Here is an 18917-nt window from a genome sequence, read left to right on the forward strand (position 1 = left end):
AAACCGCATTCATCATACTTATCTATGCCATCACAGTTATTCACCCTCTACCTGTATGTGCTACTCGCACTCAAGTCTGTAAAACAATATCTAGTCATTGTATATGTTGTTGTAATTCTAGCCATCGTTATACATAGATAGCCATTCATTGTATAGTCACTACTGTTTTATAATTTTTAATTTTTATTTTTCTGCCCACATAATTTGTACATTAAAATTATAGCCACCGTCGAGAAGAATAGTCAGGTGAGGGAGGAAAGGTTGACCAACGCGTCCATACACATTCTCTCACATCCGTACACAATTCAACAAATTTCGTGAAAACATTTCCGTCTGAATCCATACTGACACGAGTTTAATTGCCCAGTTGACTATACAAAGCGTCACGTCATTCACCAAACCTAAGACTTTAAATAAAATATAAAGTAAATTTTATTTTTATTTTGAGGGTATATTTAAAAATAAATTTATAATATTTTCAAAGGTGATTGTAGCAAGAAGAAAAAAGGCAAGTTTTTTAAAAGTAAAGACAAGGTTATTTTAAAAAAAGAAGATTTTTATATTTTTAAAAAAATATATATTAAAAAAATGTGATTTAGGAAAAATAAAAGCTTTGCTTATTATTGATGTCAAAGTATTATCAACAAAGAAAAATGTAATCTATTAATGACAAAAAAAGAATGAATTCTAATCTGGAAATAAAGGGAGGAAGATTCTCCTATAAAGGTATTCCAATTGTAGATTATAGATTATTTACATTAAAGGGGGGTATCCAAGGGAAAGAGATTAGTATCACTAGTAGTACAAGCATCGAGAATAATCACATCAATATTAATTTCGAAAATCAACTATTAGTTCTAGAGCCAAATATAGGCGGAAGAAAATGTATTTTTGGCGAAAAAGAGTATGAAATTAACGATTTACAAGTGATAATTGATCATTATGAGTGCATATCTCAATTTTGCGTCGTAACTATGCTTGACAGAGAAGTTGACATAATTCTCGGTCGACCTTGGTTCAAGGAATTAGGTACGTTCATGTTAAACACAAAATAATTTCTTGATGTTCCCTTACAAGAAGAAGAAGATGGTCACATTCCAAGGCATGACAACGATATCTGAACTGATAATGCCTTCATCAAAAGACCTTAAGGATATTTCGAAGCTAATGTTTCAAGAAAATCTAGAAACAATATCACAGAAGCAAAAAGAGCTGGAAGAAGTCATATCCAACAAAAACAAGGAAATTTCATGTTTGAAGGAACATAATCAAAAACTATTTGCACAAGTCAAAAAATGGAAATCTAAGAGGCATAAATTAGAACAAGAAAAGGAAATTTCTGAAAAGATACTCAACGAAAGTCTATCAGAAAAAGAATAGGAAAATTTATGCTTAAAGAACGTCATCCAAAGGTTATTAGAACAAATCAAGTGTTTAAAAGATGAGAAGTTTGAATACCATAAGAAACCATAATCAAAGTCTAAGAAAATGAGGAACTCTCACGTCTAAGAAACCATAATCAAAGTCTATTTACTCAAATTAAGAAACTTAAGGATGATAAGAAGTCATTGAAAAACAAATTAGAAGAACTCATCACAAAAAAGTGTCGAAGTCTTAGTCCAAGTTGAAGAAAGAGGAACAAATACCGATCCAGTCAACATCTCAACTCAGGACATTAATCAATCAGTTGAAGTAAAAGCATATTCAAATGTTGTTGTTCAGAGTCCAGACGATGAAAATTCCAAGTGAAGATTCTATAACCAAGTCAAATACATTAGTACTTAAAGTCAGGAAATTACCACACACATGTTAAAGGAAGGTCAAACAAGAAGAACTCCTTATCTACATCCGAATCACAAGAATAGACACCTCAATCAATGTACAAATCTATATCACTCAGAACATAAACAACAAATATTATGTTCCGTAGAATTCTAAACTTTGCACAATTCAATTCGGTGATAACAATTCATCACAAGTTTCCAGTAACTTGTTGACGGCGCTGGACCCGCCAACATGTTAAGGGGATCTCCCCAGTAAGAAGTCCCAATTAGACCTCAGACCGTTTGGTGTAAGAGTCGCTGTAGTGGGTCATAAGGTAATGCCTTGACTGCGATGTCACACAGAGGCAAGTAAGATAACTTTGTCAGTAGCAAGGGTGTGACTGATGCAGTGAGTCAAGGAAGGTGTACGAGAGGTTCTAACACTTCGAAGGGGGAAGGAGGTGAAGGTGAGTTCCAGGTTGAAAGGGATCAGTCCCAACTCAGCTAGGAACACACAACACAAAAGGACATGCACAGCTTCTGGCGGAGCATTCCACTCGGATGCGGTGGTCACATCATACAAAGTAAGATAATGTGTACAACACTCATGGATCAATCCGAGACGAGTGCGATGATTGTTACAGCAAGGTTCATGTGAAAGGTTTGTTTGATGTCCGATGGAGTAGTCGACACGGACGGTGACAACATTAACAACATATACAACACATTAACAATAAGATTTATATAATTGCATGTGAATCAATTCATACACAAGTACATAAGTTAAACAACATATATCATTAAGGCAACCGGAGCAGCCCAACTACAATAACAACATATGCATGAAAATGTGCTGCCTCTTATTATATAAAGAAGTGTAAGTCTCAATCATACAATACATCCATGTAAACCTGCTAGCCCCAACAATGGAACGTTACATCCACATTCGCCCACTCTTCCAAATAGATGTATTAGCTCCGTGTAGTGGAGAAGCCAAGGCCCCTTACAATATTGTCCAAGCCTTCTTCAAGATAATCTTAGTAGAAGCTTAGCTGACCAAAAGCTTATACAATGAGTTATGAGGGACTATTTATAGAAAAGGGTGGGGTGACCCTTGACATTCCCCTTTGTGATAGTTCAACTACCCTCATGACTCTCCACCTACTCTATGACTGTTACATCCAACCATTGACACTTCTTACACTTGACATGACTCAACATTACAATGCACATGTACTCATGTGAGACAACATGGTTTGATCAAGCCTTGCAAGACATCACTGACACTCGGTTCGTTGTGATGAGACCAACTCTTTGACATGCTTGTGATGGTGAAGATGGTGAGCTGATGCCAAGCTTAGTCGTTTGTGATTATGTGCATGCACCTCATGGTGAAATCTTGCTGAAGCGAACTCTTGCTTCTGTTGCAACTGGTGCATTGGTTCGACTCTTTCTTCCAACTCATCTGCTAACATGTGCATGGTCTTTTTGGGTACGGTTGAACTGCCAACACACTGATGCGTAGTGTCTGTGCTAATCTTCAAGTGTGTGCTGGTGGCCATGCACATCAACTTGCCAAAATACATGTTCAACCCCAGTTGGACTTGCTTCTTGTCTTTGCCTTGGCGAGTGTGTTGGATGGGTTGGATTGCATGCGTGCGCTCAACAACATGCATGCTGCTAAATCCCTTGCATGCAATCAACAACACTGCTCACCATGTCTGCTCTGTGTCAGCTGTTCGATGGATCCTTAACTTGTACGGGCGTAGTTTCATCCGTGAGTGCATGTTGCGCCCACTGTGGTTCCTATTCCTGTTGCAAATCATTCGTCTGTCTGTGCAACTTCATGTTCTTCCTGAGTTGCTGTTTCAACACATGCAACTCTTTCTTTGTTCCATCTTCTACATTCGCGCGATCTTCATGTCGCATCGTTACTTCATAGCCGGAGTCTCCAAAGTTGTTTTCATCATCAATGGACCTGCTTGAGCTTGCAACCTTGTTCCACCTCCGTGTTGTTAACAACCCTCCTCTTGCATTCATTGCATTTGGTATGCTGTCTTCAATTGTTGTTCATGATGCTGCTTGCTGTGATGCTACTGCTGTCATATTTTGATGTCCTTGTCTACGAACAACTTGATGTCTTCGTGGGTAGGCAAGTTCGTGGACATTTGATCGACGACATCCCTGAGTGTGCTCTGAATGGTGTCTTCGTCTTTGCTCTCCTGGAAACCATTGTACCTGTACTGTTGAGAGGCAGATGAACAACTAGGATACTTGGAGACATGGCAACACTGATGGCAAGCAATCTGTCAGACGAAAAACAAAGTGAACATGAGAATTGACTTGCAACATACTTGGGTGAATGATCATGAAGGTTGCACAATTTCGGCTGGGAGGTCGGGAGACGGACTGCCAAGACTGCACAAGGCACAATCTAGGTTGTTGGGAGACTGGCTGACTACTGGAATTGCGCAATGCACAGTCCAGTCTGGCTGTTGACTACTGGGATTGCGCAATGCGTAATTATAGTTGGGAAGGACTGCTGGCCTAGGGACAAATTTGCACAATTTCTTGGGCCAAGTAGCTACAATCCTCCAAAAATGCACAAAACAGTCCTGGAGGCCGGAGCTGGGCAGAAATGCGCAAATTTGGAGAGGAAGGTGAGCCTTCCTTCCCCAGATTGCGCAATGCAGCCTTGGTGTAGGCAGAGTCCTGGCCAAGGTTGGCCCGACTCGTCGATGGGCAACTGAAAGCAACTAAGACAGTAAATGCATGGCGACACTAAGTGATAGTAGAAGTGATTGACAGTGCATGCAAAACATGAATGAAAGATTCAACAAATAGATCAACATGCATGTGGGTGAGGTAGTTCGCCGGTTGGGCGAACGTTCGTGCAAAACAGTTTCATGCACGCGACAACAATGAGATAGCAACGAAAACTGAGACAAAGCTAGGCCAAGCTAGTATATATGTAAATGACAACAATCGTTCAAAGAAATCAAGCAAACAATACTCCCACAAGCAAAAACACAAAAAGCGACAGAAATGCAGCACAAGGCATGGGAAGCGGGCTTACCCCAAAACAACTGAGCTGAATGTGCCAACTGCTCCTAGATGTGATGTGGGATGTCAGAGCTGCAAGGTTGATGTGAGGAATGAGCTCTGCAGCGTCTAGTTGATGAGTTTTGATAACATCGAGGTTGTGATGCGCATGCCATGAATCTAGGGGAAGCGACACTTGGTGGGAGGTTTCAGAATTGCTCCTTGCATGTAACCTCCAACTGCTAAACATAGATCCTTGAAACAAGGGATGCCTTTGCATGCTGCCTTGGGAGAAGCAACCCATGCATGCAAGTCTGTTTTGTTTAGTCCCGGAGGGAACCGATCAACTCAGCTGCACATGCAAAAGACTGTTGGAGAAAAATGTGCATTTCTGGCTGGGAGCTGGGTTGGCTGCTCAGGAGATTTGCGCAATTTTTGGGTAGAGCAGTTGACTGCTGCCCAAATTTGCGCAAATTTTGGGTTGAGTAGCCTTGCTAGGGAAATTTGTGCAAATCCTCCTGGGAGTGTTGGCAGGCAGGATTACGCAATCTTGGAGCCCAACAGAATGCCAAAGAGGATTGCGCAATTTCTGAAGGGAAGGCTGGTTGCCCTCCAGAAATGCGCAATTTTCAAGGAGAAGCTGATCAACTTGCAATTGGACCAAGTTTGGGTGAACAACCGTGAGGGGAATGGATCAAGTTGTAACCAACAGGCTGTCTTTGTGCAAGAAAGACGCTGAAGCTTGTGAATTTGATGAAGCAAGGCAAGCTGCTGTGAACGTTGGAAGGGAGGCTCCAAAATGAGGCTAAGGCAAAATTTTGGAGGGTGGTTGTAGCTGCTACAACATAACTGTAAGAATCCATAGAAGATTGATCTAGGATGGTCAGATCCCTTCTTAGTTCGACAATTTTATTTATCGCTCAATGGATCCTATCATCATGTATCAACGAAAATGACAACTAAAAGAACTACGAAGAATACAATTAGATTACATGAAAAAGACACAGATGACACACCTTGTTAGTAATAAGCTTTGAGGACAAAGCTTTATGAAGAGGAAGGCAATGTTATGGATATAATTTATATAAAAGTAATAAAAATGTAAACAATAATAAACATAAATAATGATTAATTAACTAGTAGTTAATAATGAAGAGGCATGTCTCTAAGTACATGACCGTACATGAAAAGGTACCTACCTAGGGCATATATGCAGGCTTTCACCCTCATTAATAATCATCTCGTATCTCACTTGTATTCAAATATTCCTATATAATATATTACTGCCTTATCATGGATATTTATATATTTCAGATCTTCTGAAGTAGTTGTTGCATTTACGAACCTTGTTCGTAACGTTGATATCAGAGCATTCTGCTGAGTATACGAACTTTGTTCGTTACAGCAACGCAGGGGTGACACAGAGCCTGCACAGACCAGTTAGGACGACTAGCTTTTTAGAGGTCAAATTGTGCCGATATTGCTCAAAGAGAGGGTAAAATTCCTTAGTATAGTTTTGCCAATGTTTCTCTTGGGTAGATTTGCCAGTTAGGTGTCATTTATTGTACTCAAAATTTTCTCACTACTGCTTAATAGTAAAAACCCTCGGCTGCTGCACTGATAAGGTTCGTAACATTGATATCAGAGCATTCTGCTGAGTATATGAACTTTGTTCGTTACAGCAATGCAGGGGTGACGCAGAGCTTGCACAGGCCAGTTAGGACGACTAGCTTTTTAGAGGTCAGATTGTGCCAAGATTGCTCAGAGAGAGGGTAAAATTCCTTAGTATAGTTTTGCCAATATTTCTCTTGGGTAGATTTGCCAGTTAGGTGTCATTTATTGTACTCAAAATTTTCTCACTACTGCTTAATAAAAAAACCCTCGGCTGCTGCACTGATTTTCCCACATTGGGTTTTTCCAGGGACTTTTGTTAAAAAATAACGATGTTATATTTTTGTGTGTGTTCTAGTATTTTCTCAATTTCCAGTTTATCTTCTGCAGTATCTATTGTGGTGAAAATAGTAGTAGTGAATTATTCGTTGTTTGCTGTAGCAAATAAACTGCTAATTAATTTACAGTTAGAAGAGTAATTTCTAGTTGTTGCAATAGTTGAAAATTTTCACAAGTTTACCATTATGCTATAGTTGGAGTGTTTTGTTTTATATAGAAGTTTTATGAAGGATGATTTCTGGTTTAAAAATATTGTGAGCTTTTGCATTTAATAAATGATTATGTTAGGAAACTAATATAACCTGTCCTTTAGAACTGATTCAGTGACATGTGTTGGTGGACATGGTTGGTGACTGAATGGTTTAGGGAAAAAGTAATCATGGTTTTAAACAGTTTCTTGGCTGCAGCCACAGTCTTATTTCAAGAAATGAGACTTCTTTAAGAGTTCAGAGCCTTGCTGTGATCATTAGGATTCAATCATTGACAAGAACGACAAGGAAATTGAAGTATTGGACATTTATAATAAGTTGTTTTCTGTAACTTTGATGGCAATTATTTGCCTTAGAACCTTTGTTGGATGTAGTTGGCTTCTGATTGTGATGAAAGTCTTTATTTGAGTTTGGCATTTCTCACAAATGAAATGCATTAACTAGTTTTGTCCTATGAGCTTTCTGTAAACAGATAACATCTCTTGAACCGATGATTACTGAATTACAAGGATCATTACCGAAATCCATGGGGCTTCCTCCATTTGACGGTGGAGTCGCAGGTGAATTTGTCTCAACTTTTTCAGATTTATGAGATTGAATTGCTGTTTTTTCTCTTTCCATTGTTTTCATAAATAGAAAATGAAAATTGAGATATTTGATGCATATAATTTGAATGTTTGAACTTTGTAGCAATGGATTGCATGATTTCGTTGTCCTTGTTAACCTTCTGTCACACCAGCAATATGACCGGATTGATACAGTTATTGAAGAAAGACTTAATGTGTCTGATATTAATGTCTAAGAAGACAATTTTGTTGCAAGAAAATTTTAGTTTGTATAAAGCAGTGGTGAAGCTGATTTATTTCTGTTTTTGTATGAGGTACATAACAATAAGTACTGGTACGATATGTTCATTCATGCTTTTGTGATTCATGTCATCAAGTTCTTGAAGCTGAAACCAACCTATGTAAAAAATATTACTGAAACAACCAAAACCTGAAAGATTAAGATATCAACTATCATGGGCGTTAAAATGTTTCGGTGGTCTGCAAATATAGGTGCAGGCCTATTTATCTTGACACTTGGCCCATTGGTACAAAATTCTATTATTCTAGGACAACATATTAAAGGTTGGCATGCATCTTTGTGAGCAAAGATTCATATAATTGACTTTTTGCTATTTACAACGTTGGTTTTTCTCCATGCAACTATTCCTTGCTGATGAATGGTAATGACCAACACCATGAATATGCAGCTATACCAAGGTGATAGCAAAGTCCTAAAAGGAAGGAGATTTTTGGCACATTAGGCATCAAATCCAATATGTAAATCGCTGTGGATATTCCACTGGAAAATTTGTCACAACAGATCTTACAAGTTACTGCAAATTTCTGCAAGGTTCTCCTCTGTGTTGCATGGGTACCCGCACCCAGGGGTGGGGTTCTCGAACCCGTCCCGGGTTCCTGCACCCAAGTACCGGATTCGGGTACGGGTTCTTCCTAGACGAACCTAGAAGAACTGGGTTCTTAAAAAAAAAATTGGGTTCTTTTCTTTTAACGGGTTCTTGGGTTCTTCGGTTCTTCGGGTACTTGGGTTCTTGGGTTTTTCGGGTTCTTCGGGTTGGGTTCTTTGGGTTCTTCGGGTTCTTTGGGTTCTTCATAAAAAAACTATATTAAAAATTTAATTTTCAAATAATTTTTTTATTGAAATTTAAAAAATAACTTATAACAAAAGGTAAAACTTATAACAAAACCTAAAAAACCCTAAATCAATTCTTGTAAATCAATTTGGAATGAAACATTCTTCCACGGCCCTTACCATCGAAACCTGTGTTGCACGGGTACCCGCACCCGGTTTTTTAAGTTTTTTACAAGTCTTGTTTTTTAAGAATTCTTGTAAATCAATTTGGAATGAAACATCCATTCCCGAGCCAAATAACCATCAAATTATAAACTGTAAATGCACACATACAGGGTCAGACATTTTCGGTCAAATAGAAAGTAAGATTGAGACCAGCCATAAGCTGTAATCAGCTGATGTTGTTAAATGGCGAAGGGCTATTTTGGACAATGGCTAAATTAAGTATCAAAATCTGCCAATTTCTCACAGCATTCTGATAACATCATGTTAAGATTAAAACTAGGAAAATATGCCTAAATCATATATGGTCTCTACAGACTTGTACACCAAGTAATCTCTAAAAACTGCGAAGATGTTTTATGTTTATATAATTAATATTCAGGTAGAGCTTCGCACTCAAAGACAAACTATCCCTCAAGCTATCAGATGGCTGCTGTGCATTTTATTGGGAAAGAAAGACTGATAAGCGTGTTTTGTGGAAGGGTAAGGCTGCCACTGTTTTTGGGATTGCTTTACCACAGAGCACACCATGCATGGGGCAGGTGGATGATTAGACATCAAGAAAATTCTAGACCACTATCAGGTTGAGAAGAATCTCCTATGAAAAAATTGTGTTTTTATATGGGAGAGACTAAACATTCAAAGCAAAGTTACAAGCTCAAGCTCCAGCCATAATGAGCAATTTCAATAAGGAGAGAAGTTGTCTTGAAATTAGAGCAGGAGGCAGAATTGCTAACACTCCTTGGTTGTGTAGGAGGAAGGGTCTGTACGACCACAGCTTGATTCATTGATAGGCATCCTTGCAAATGAACCTAAGCTGCATAGTTATTTTAAAGCTTGTGTGTGACAAAAGCTGTCCCAAGTTTCACCAAAATAGCTGAGTCTAGCATTTATCCTAGTATGTATTTTGAATTTTCAGTTTTAGTAGTAGCCTTGAGCTCTCTCACATAACTGTCACAGTGTCATGGTTACACGGAAAAGATTCAAAAGAACAGTTTTTTGGTGATAAATTTTGAAATATCAATGTCAATGTTGAATGTTCAATGATGTGCATGTTTAAATGATTATCATTAAAGTTTTCTTGTTTAAAGTTGAAAAAATATACAAATTCAAATTTCATATATATTATTAATTATAAATTTATAATTTATAAAATATAATTATTAAAATTTAATATTATTATATTACCCGACGAACCCACGCACCCTGTTTCCAAAAATGTCGTCCCCGTCCCCGTCCCCGTCCCCGCACCCGTCCCCGCACCCACGTTTCCTGGCAACATAGGTTCTCCTGTACCATGCAATGTTTATTTATGGTTAAAATAATAAAATGTAATATTATTAGCATAGTGTTCAAAATAGTGAAATAGAATACAAGGAAACTACAACAAAAAAATCCATGCAATGAATGCAAGATATACCCCGGGGAACCCAATATGGAAAAACCTGGCCAGTAGATGAGGAATTGTTAAGTTGCATATTGCATGTGCAACTAGAAGAAGTTCCAGAAATAATAAAATGTAATATTATTAGCACAGTGTTCAAAATACTGAAACAGAATACAAAGAAACTACAACAAAAAAATCCACACAATGAATGCAAGATATACCCCGGGGAACCCAATATGGAAAAGCCTGGCCAGTAGATGAGGACTTGTTAAGCTGCATATTGCATGTACAAGTAGAAGAAGTTCCAGTTTGAATTCATCACACTGGTCTATCTACAGGTACATTCAGAGTTTCACATGGATTAGAGCCTGCTACATGTTTGGTTACATCAGATTCTAAGAACTTGTTATTATAGCAGTTCTACTTTCTAGGAGCCAGAGTTCCAGTGTCTGCATGTCAGTGTTACCTAAATATTCTGTGAAAATTTCTAACATGAAATTCTACTGCGGTAACTGATTTATTTCTCCTACTTATCTTTCACAATAAGTTATTTACAAAACCCTTCAGTAAACACTAACATAAATTCTACTGCAGTTATCACATATTAGCATAGAGAAAATGAAACATAAGAACTGTTACTGAAGTATGAAAACTGATAGCTGAAGACTTAATATGTTAAAATACGCGAGGTATTTAAATTTTAAATTAATAATTTATTAATATATATAAAATGTATAACTGATGAATGTTACAATGAGGACCCGCATTTATATACCTAAGCAGGTGTCCTTTCGTGAATGGGCATGTCTTTTAGACATGCCTTTTCACCTAACTTAATGACTATTTAACCTAATTAATATTTGATTATTTAATATTTATATTTATTTTAGTTATTTACTTGTTATGAATTATAGTCATAACATAGCCCTTCCCTTCGAAAACATTGTCCTTAAAGCTTTAATGTTGTGGATTTCCTTCACTTAGTGTTTGTCGTCTCGATGTATATAATCTAGTCATCCTCTCGTCATGTAGTTCATTAGTAATATTCCCTTGGATTTATTTTTATTTTTTAAAACCCTATTTCTTTAACCATTTTTTTTATATATATAAATTTTTAAAATAATATATATATATATATATATATATATAATTATTATTATTTGTTTTTTTAAAACAATAATTTTTTTTAATAATATATTTATATAATATAGTTATAATTATTATATAGCTATATAATATATATATAACGAATTGATATATATATATATATATATAATTATTATAGCATATAGTTCCTTAATTTTGTTTTTTTTTTTTTAACTGGACAGTTTTATCATGAATTGAATGTGACCAACGCGTTCATAGTGTTTGACCGTGGCCTGTTGATAAGGCTTCGTCGGGCCTAGTGACAGAGCACAGACATGGAGAGTGGTGATGGGTGGATAACATTGTAGCGGGGTCAACATACAGCGGAATGGACTGTGATTAGTCGAAATAGGCAGGGTTTGACCAACCTGAATTATATCACTGAATCCTGATTTAATATGCAACGAACGTGCATTGTTGATCCTTGACCAGGCACGTCGATTAGCAGAGGACGTTTCGACTGATTTTGGTTGGATGAAATCACGACTTATGGCAGTAGAGAGTGGACAATGATGTAACCGATGGACGGTAGCCAGAGCAGCTTGAGCATAGTGTGGACGGATTTGTTTTCTGGTGGAAATTTCTCTTGAACAACTGGATAGAATTCCACTAGATAGTATCCCCCTGGATGGAATTCCACCCGTTCAAATATCTCTGCCAATTCAATGATGCATGTCTGGTGCAACCTATGGTTGCACGGAAGTTCAAGTGCCACTTCGCCCACTGCCTGGATGCCCCTGGATTGGATCATGGAAATTGAGATTGCATCGATTAAATGGTTTCCGTACCTGCAAACCAGTTTAAAATCAGGGTCCACTTCGATTTGGGAGCTGAGATTTCGAAAAAGCTTGGGACCCCAGACATTGACCAACATATCTATTAATGTCCCATCCTGTAATTCGATGGAAGGATTCAAGTTCGTGACCCAATCAGCCTGCGCCAATCCTCTCTCTGTCTCCCCTGCGAACCCCGTCCTGTAATTAACAAAGGTTTCAAAGTTGCGCATCTCATTGCCAAGAATCGAACTGATTTTTTTTCACTTTGATCATAGCAAGCATAACAATTGATATAAAAACTGCCAACCCTCTTTGACTCTTTGACCAATATAAAAACTGATATTTTTATGCCAGGTAGCTGCAACAACTCATCGAGTTCCAGACTTTGCGCCATGAACGATAGGAGGCCAAAGACTATCGGTTGCAGTCCTTCGTCCCCCGTATTTAAAAACCTAATTAAAAATCCTTTAAATTTTGCACAGTGAATCTCAGTGTCAGGCTTCAATTGGTATCATTCTGGATGTAAACAAACAACAGAGTTATTGTTGTTGATAGCCTCATAAATAGCAACGCGATTGGGAGCTTTCTTCTGCTTAGAAATACCTAAATTTTTTATTAAATTTGGCATAATCTTTTTACTTATACCTTCACACAAAAAATAGTTAGAACCATATCCACTTAAAATTGAAGCAAAATTTACCATCCTTTCCTTCATCAATAAGATGAGTTCTAAAGGAACATCAATTTGTTTAAGTGGCAATTCCACTACTTTATCATGCTTTATGCATGCCATTTCTTGTTTTATTCGATCAACATATAGTGGTAGACGTATAATATCTGCAATTTCGTCTAATATAATATCTTGATTGATGTTGTCTTCTATGCTTCTCATCACCTTTAAATGTGTATTCCATCCATTTGGAGTAGGCTTATCTGGCCTGACACGCATATACTGCCATGTGCCTTCATCTACATTCCAAGAACACTCTATAATTTTCCGAGAAAAGCTTGATGGGTCTTCATCTTCTACAATTGTATTTACATCTCATTTTATAGATTCTACATGTGTAAGTGTTGTATTTTCAATGACTTCATCCTCTTTGACATTAAGATCAGCTTCACTGGAATCATTATCTTGGTCTAGATAATCCTCATTTTCATCAAGATTAGCTTTATTTGAATCCTCATCTAGATCATCTTCCCCATTATCAATTTCCTTTCGACATTCTTTATCTTCTGCACATGATTTTTCTAATCGTTGAAATACTTCTTGAATTTTATTAAACTGTTCAACGTAATCAGGATGTGAACGTAATGGCACATTGTGCAGTGAGCAATGTTCAAAGACCCGCATGATTATATCGTGTGCCATGGCTCTGATACCACTAAAGCATAAAAAATGTTACGGAAGTATGAAAACTGATAGCTTGAAGACTCAATATGTTAAAATAGACGAGGTATTTAAATTAATAATTTATTAATATATATAAAATGTAAAAGTGATGAATGTTACAATGAGGACCCGCATTTATATACCTAAGCAGGTGTCCTTTCGTGAATGGGCATGTCTTTTAGACATGCCTTTTCACTTAACTTAATGACTATTTAACCTAATTAATATTTGATTATTGAATATTTATATTTATTTTATTTATTTACTTGTTATGAACTATACTCATAATAGAAAATAATAGTGATATACAAGCATAAGAATCAAGCACATCAACACAATTATTTTTGGACAATTGTCCCTGGAAAAACCCAATGCGGGAAAACCAGTGCAGCAGATGAGGGTTTATTTATTAATCTTCAGCAACAATCTCTTTACAAGGAATGATTCTACAGAATATTGAGACACTTTTGAGAGAAAAACCTGAGACAATTTTCCTTCTTTTCCCGAAGAAGTTCTAATACCCCAGAGATCCTCTGTCTTTCTTTGCGTCACTTCTGCGTGAGGACTGCATCTCCAGTTGCATTGTCTCTCTGATCTTCCCTCTGCGTTGTCTCTAGAGTGCTCTGCGTCACCTCTTCCTCAGTCTCTGACTGATGCTGATGCCCTCCTCTTCCTTCACCCTGCAACTCTCCCTCCGAAATCGAACTTTTTCTCGTTGAGAATCGATTTCCCTCTGGTTACTGAGTATTTTCTCGATGTGTCTCCAAATGACTCTCAAGTCTTCTCTTATACTTTTCCTATTGATGAATCAACGACAGAGATTAAGTCCCTAATCAACGGCTAAGATTAAAACGAACTTGATCCTCATCTCTTAGAAGCTTCTCATCCATATCTTTATTAATACCCATTAATATTTTTATTTTCCTAAGTTTAGACTTAGGAACCCCATTAAAAATATTAATTATTTTAATAACTCATCATTTGGGTGGAATTTCTCCAAACGATTTCTGGGTCTTGGAGATCTCATGTATTCTAGCCCCTCCACAAAATTTCGGAGCTAGATCACATCTGATGCTATCCAAAATCAACACTCCCTCTTAGCGAGGAATGTGCTCTAGCAATGCTTCCCAATAGAAGTATCACACTGATCCATGACATTGGTCCTCTGCGCTGTTGATGCTCGGCCTGTTGCCCCTCATCTACTGCGCTGTTGCAACCTATACTGCTGCCCATGACACTGCAACTTTCACTGCTACATCTGTACTGCGCTACCTCTGTGTCAATAATGTGTAGGCCAGTGTCAACCCTCCTTTGGATGTCTTCTATCCTTTCTCCGCCTTGTACTCTCTGGAAAGACCTTCTCCCGGAATCTCACTACCCCTCTGCTGTAAGATCTCCCCAATCGATTTTCCTCTTGAGAACTTCTCACCTCAGAAAATCGATTTCCTCAATCTCTTTGTGTGTTTCTAAATGAACCCCAAGCCTCCTCCTTATACTTTTCCTGTTGAGACTTCAACCGCTGAGATGAAGTCTCTAATCAACGGATAAAATTAAAACATGACTTGATCTGCCTTCTAGATCATTCTCACCCATATTTTGATTAATACCTATTAATATTATAATTTCCCTAAGTTTAGACTTAGGAATCCCATTAAAAATATTAATTATTTTAATAAAATACAATCCAGGTGGAATTTCACCAAACGGTTTTTGGGTTCTTTAGAATTCATGTGCCTTAGCCTCTCCACCAATTTTCAAGGCTAGAGCACTTCCGATGCTACCAAAAAATAACAAGTGGTCACTTCAAAATGGCTCTACAAGATCAAACATGGAGTTGATGGGAGTGCTGAAAAATTTAAGGCCAGATTTGTTGCTTGAGGCTTCTCTCAAGAGGAAGGAGTAGACTATGATGAGATATTTGCACCAGTTGCTTGATATAGCATCATCCATTCGATCATAGCTCTTGCTGCCTCGCATGGATGGAGCCTACTCCAGATGGATGTCAAAATTGCGTTCTTGCATGGTTCGCTTAAGGAGGAAGTCTATGTAGAACAACCCGAGGGGTTCGAAGTTCAAGATTGTAAGACACATGTATGCAGGTTGAAGAAAGCCCTTTATGGATTGAATCAAGCCCCTAGGGCTTGGCATGAAAGGATTGATAACTATCTTATGAAGCTAGGATTTACAAGGAGTGATGTTGACGGAAACCTATACTTCAAGGTTGAAAATGACAAGCCTCTCATTCTGGTCCTTTATGTGGATGACCTCTTTCTGACAAGTGATGACCCTCTCATTCATCAATGCAAGAGGCAGTTGGCTTCCGAATTCAAAATGAAGGACCTAGGACTGATGCACTACTTCCTAGGGCTGGAGGTATGGAAAAAGCCAGGTGAGATTTTCCTTTCTCAAAGAAAATACATTGTGAAGCTACTTGAGAGATGTGGGATGGTGGATTGCATGTCCGTGACTAGCCCGATGGAACTCAAATTTAAGAAGCTATGTGGATGTGTTGTTGGGTCCGGATTAGCGAACCCCTCCGAGTATCGTCAACTTGCAGGGGCCCTGATGTTCTTGGTCAACTCCTGTCCTGACATATGCTTCGCTGTGAACACGTTGAGTCAATTTATGGTCGAGCCTCATCACATTTATTGGATTGTTGCTAAGAATCTCTTGAGATATCTTCGGGGCACAATCCAATATGGAATGGGATACACTACCAGGAGCTTGAGATTTCATGGATATTTAGATGGTCACTGGGCTTGGAGTGTGGTGGATTGTAAGAGTTCGTTTGGATGCTGCTTCTCTTTGGGGTCTGCTTCAATATCTTGGATGAGCAGGAAGTGAAAATCGGTTGCTTTAAGCACCGCTGAGGCCAAATACATTGCTGCGAGTATGGCTTGTTGTGAAGTTGTTTGGTTGAGGAAGCTCTTCAATGCACTATTTGAGCACGTGCTAGATTCCACTGTGATATTTTGTGACAATCAGAGTGGGATTCGCTTATTAGAGAATCCCGTGTTCCACAACCGCTCCAAGCACATTGATATTAGGTACCACTTTATCTGGGATATGGTACAACGGAGAGCAATAAGGCTCCAACACATCAGGACGGATGAGCAGGTTGCAGACATTCTCACGAAGCCTCTGGGGAAGGTCAAATTCTTAACCTTCTGAAAGAGAGTTGGAGTCATGGAACGACCCTCCTATGAGGGTCCTGTATGAGTTGAAAACTATGCTCTGGGAACTCCTGGGGGATTGGGGTACTTCTTGGACCTATGAGCGACCATAGGGTGAGTGGTTCACCTTGCCCTTCCCAAAGACATGTATGTAGGGTGAGTGGTTCACCTTCCCCTTCCCGAAGACATGTATGTAGGGTGAGTGGTTCACTTTCCCCTACGATTGACATATGCATAGGATGAGTGGTTCACCTTCTCCTATGGCATATAAGTAGGATGAGTGGTTCACCTTCTCCTGCCAATGCCCCAACACACATCCTACCCATAGAGCCCAAGACTCATGGGAAGTACCTCTCATCTGGCGAATGGGTTGGGAAAAGATGGTTAGGGACCATAGCGCTACCGATGGACGCATCATGTACTATCGTACTCCCTATGACTAGGATGCATGGTGTTCAACGACTTGATCTGGGATCAAGGACAAACTTTTGTCGGTGGAGAGTGGTATGATCTTATGATTCTCTTGATCACTTCTTCTTCATTATTACTTCAAGGTTAAGCAGAGCAAAGTAGAGTAGGGCAGTGATGATAGAGATCGTACATGATGACAGGATGGCATGATGATGAGAAATGGATTGGCAGGTGGAATTCTATCTAGTTGAGAGGGAGTGTTAAAATTGGCAACTAGGGCCAAATTCCACCTTAGAACAACTCATATGATGGAGATGATTATTGCATTGGATTCCTCTTTTTGAGAGGTTCAATTTTGATATAAAGATCATCTCATTCTAACAAGCAGAAATGGAATTTTGAATTTCTTCTTTCTCATGCACAAATTATCAAGGCCGACCTCAGTCAAATGTAGGCTCAAAAGTCCAATAGATGTGTCTTTTCACCCTCAAAGAAGTGTATAAATAGGAGTGACCTTTATCCTCATTTGGACATCACTCATCTCATCACATATCTCTCTTTCCTCTCTTGATTGGTTCATACAGCTTGGAGGCAGTGTTCTCTACTTCACACGTGTGACAGGATGACGAATTTCTGGACTGTTTTTGCTGGCTGAAAATTTCAGGGTTACAGGGCAGTGTTGGCCAGCGTTGACCCTTGCTGTTTGACCAAGTTTTGACTGCGTTTTGGAGGCAGAAATTCAATTTTTGAAGGCCGCATTTATTGGCACAGATATCAAGGAGTTTGGGACATTTTGACCGGGGTTGAGTTCAATGTTGACTTCAGATTTGACCACAGAAATTACAGTGTTGTTTTCTCTCTCCTTTGACTGGCTTGATCGAACTGTTTTGGGCTGACTTTGACCCTCTTGGAAGGGCGAATTGATGTGCTGTTGACTGGGCTGCTTGGTGGACATTTCGGTGCTGCATTGACCAACGTTGACTTTCTGGTTAGGGCTGCAGTTGACTGCTGATTTTGACAGGACTGTTTTGGGCAAGTAAACTTGATATTTATACTCTCTCTCTCTGTTGAACTATTGAATAATAATAAGAAGATTTGATCAAAGGGTTTTCCCCACATTGGGGTTTTGCACTTGGCATCCACCAAATCTCGTGTCCTCTTGTCTTGGCTTGTCTTCTGTACATGTGTTTATGTTCTATCTGCATTTACTATCAATGTGTTTAAGTTAATGTGACTGCTACTATAAATAATTGGAAATTGTCATTGGGCTGATAAGGAACATTGAAGTAAATTGTGCTAAAGCATAGAGCATAACATTGTTATCTAAAATTAACATGATACAAGTGGGACTAATGCTTCTTTGGTGCAAGAAGATGGATGGTCTAGTCGAGGATGTCCCCAACTCCAAGCTGAAGGAACTTGTAAAGAAAGCTTATGATCTTGCCAAGAAGTTAGTAGATATAGGTGTAGCTTGCATAATGAAAGGAGTAAAGATGCTATTCAACCGAGAAATACATGTAATATTCAATTCTAGAATGCAAACTAACAACAAGATTAACAAACAATTGTTAAGCTTCCCCTTTGGACAACCATGTCCCTATCAAGGCCTAAGCTACAAGCTTAAAGCAATGAAATTGAAACAATCAACAAGGTTACCTCAATATGCTTCAAGCAAACCACAGAATTCAATCATCAATAGCCTTAAAGCCTTTTCTTTATTAGCAAAAATGGAACAATTACAAATCAACAACACTTCTCAAGCTTTGATACTAGCTTGAACAAGAGAGTGGGGCTCAATTTATAGAAG

At 38.4% G+C, this 18917-nt stretch overlaps 1 protein-coding gene across 2 annotated transcripts in view; it reads left to right on the forward strand.

The window, feature by feature from the left end:
• PIR121 (transcription activator) overlaps window positions 1–18917 on the forward strand; it is a 481847-nt gene that overhangs the window by 314101 nt on the left and 148829 nt on the right. For both annotated transcript variants that reach the window (XM_089411826.1, XM_089411827.1), the window contains one exon: window positions 7437–7524. In XM_089411826.1, the coding sequence (XP_089267952.1) occupies window positions 7437–7524 (88 nt within the window). The remainder of the gene's footprint in view (window positions 1–7436; window positions 7525–18917) is intronic.

Source organism: Pinus tabuliformis, chromosome 3_1, assembly GCF_031772625.1.
Source record: "Pinus tabuliformis cultivar Carrire ecotype Pingquan chromosome 3_1, CPIR1, whole genome shotgun sequence".
NCBI lineage: Eukaryota > Viridiplantae > Streptophyta > Pinopsida > Pinales > Pinaceae > Pinus > Pinus tabuliformis.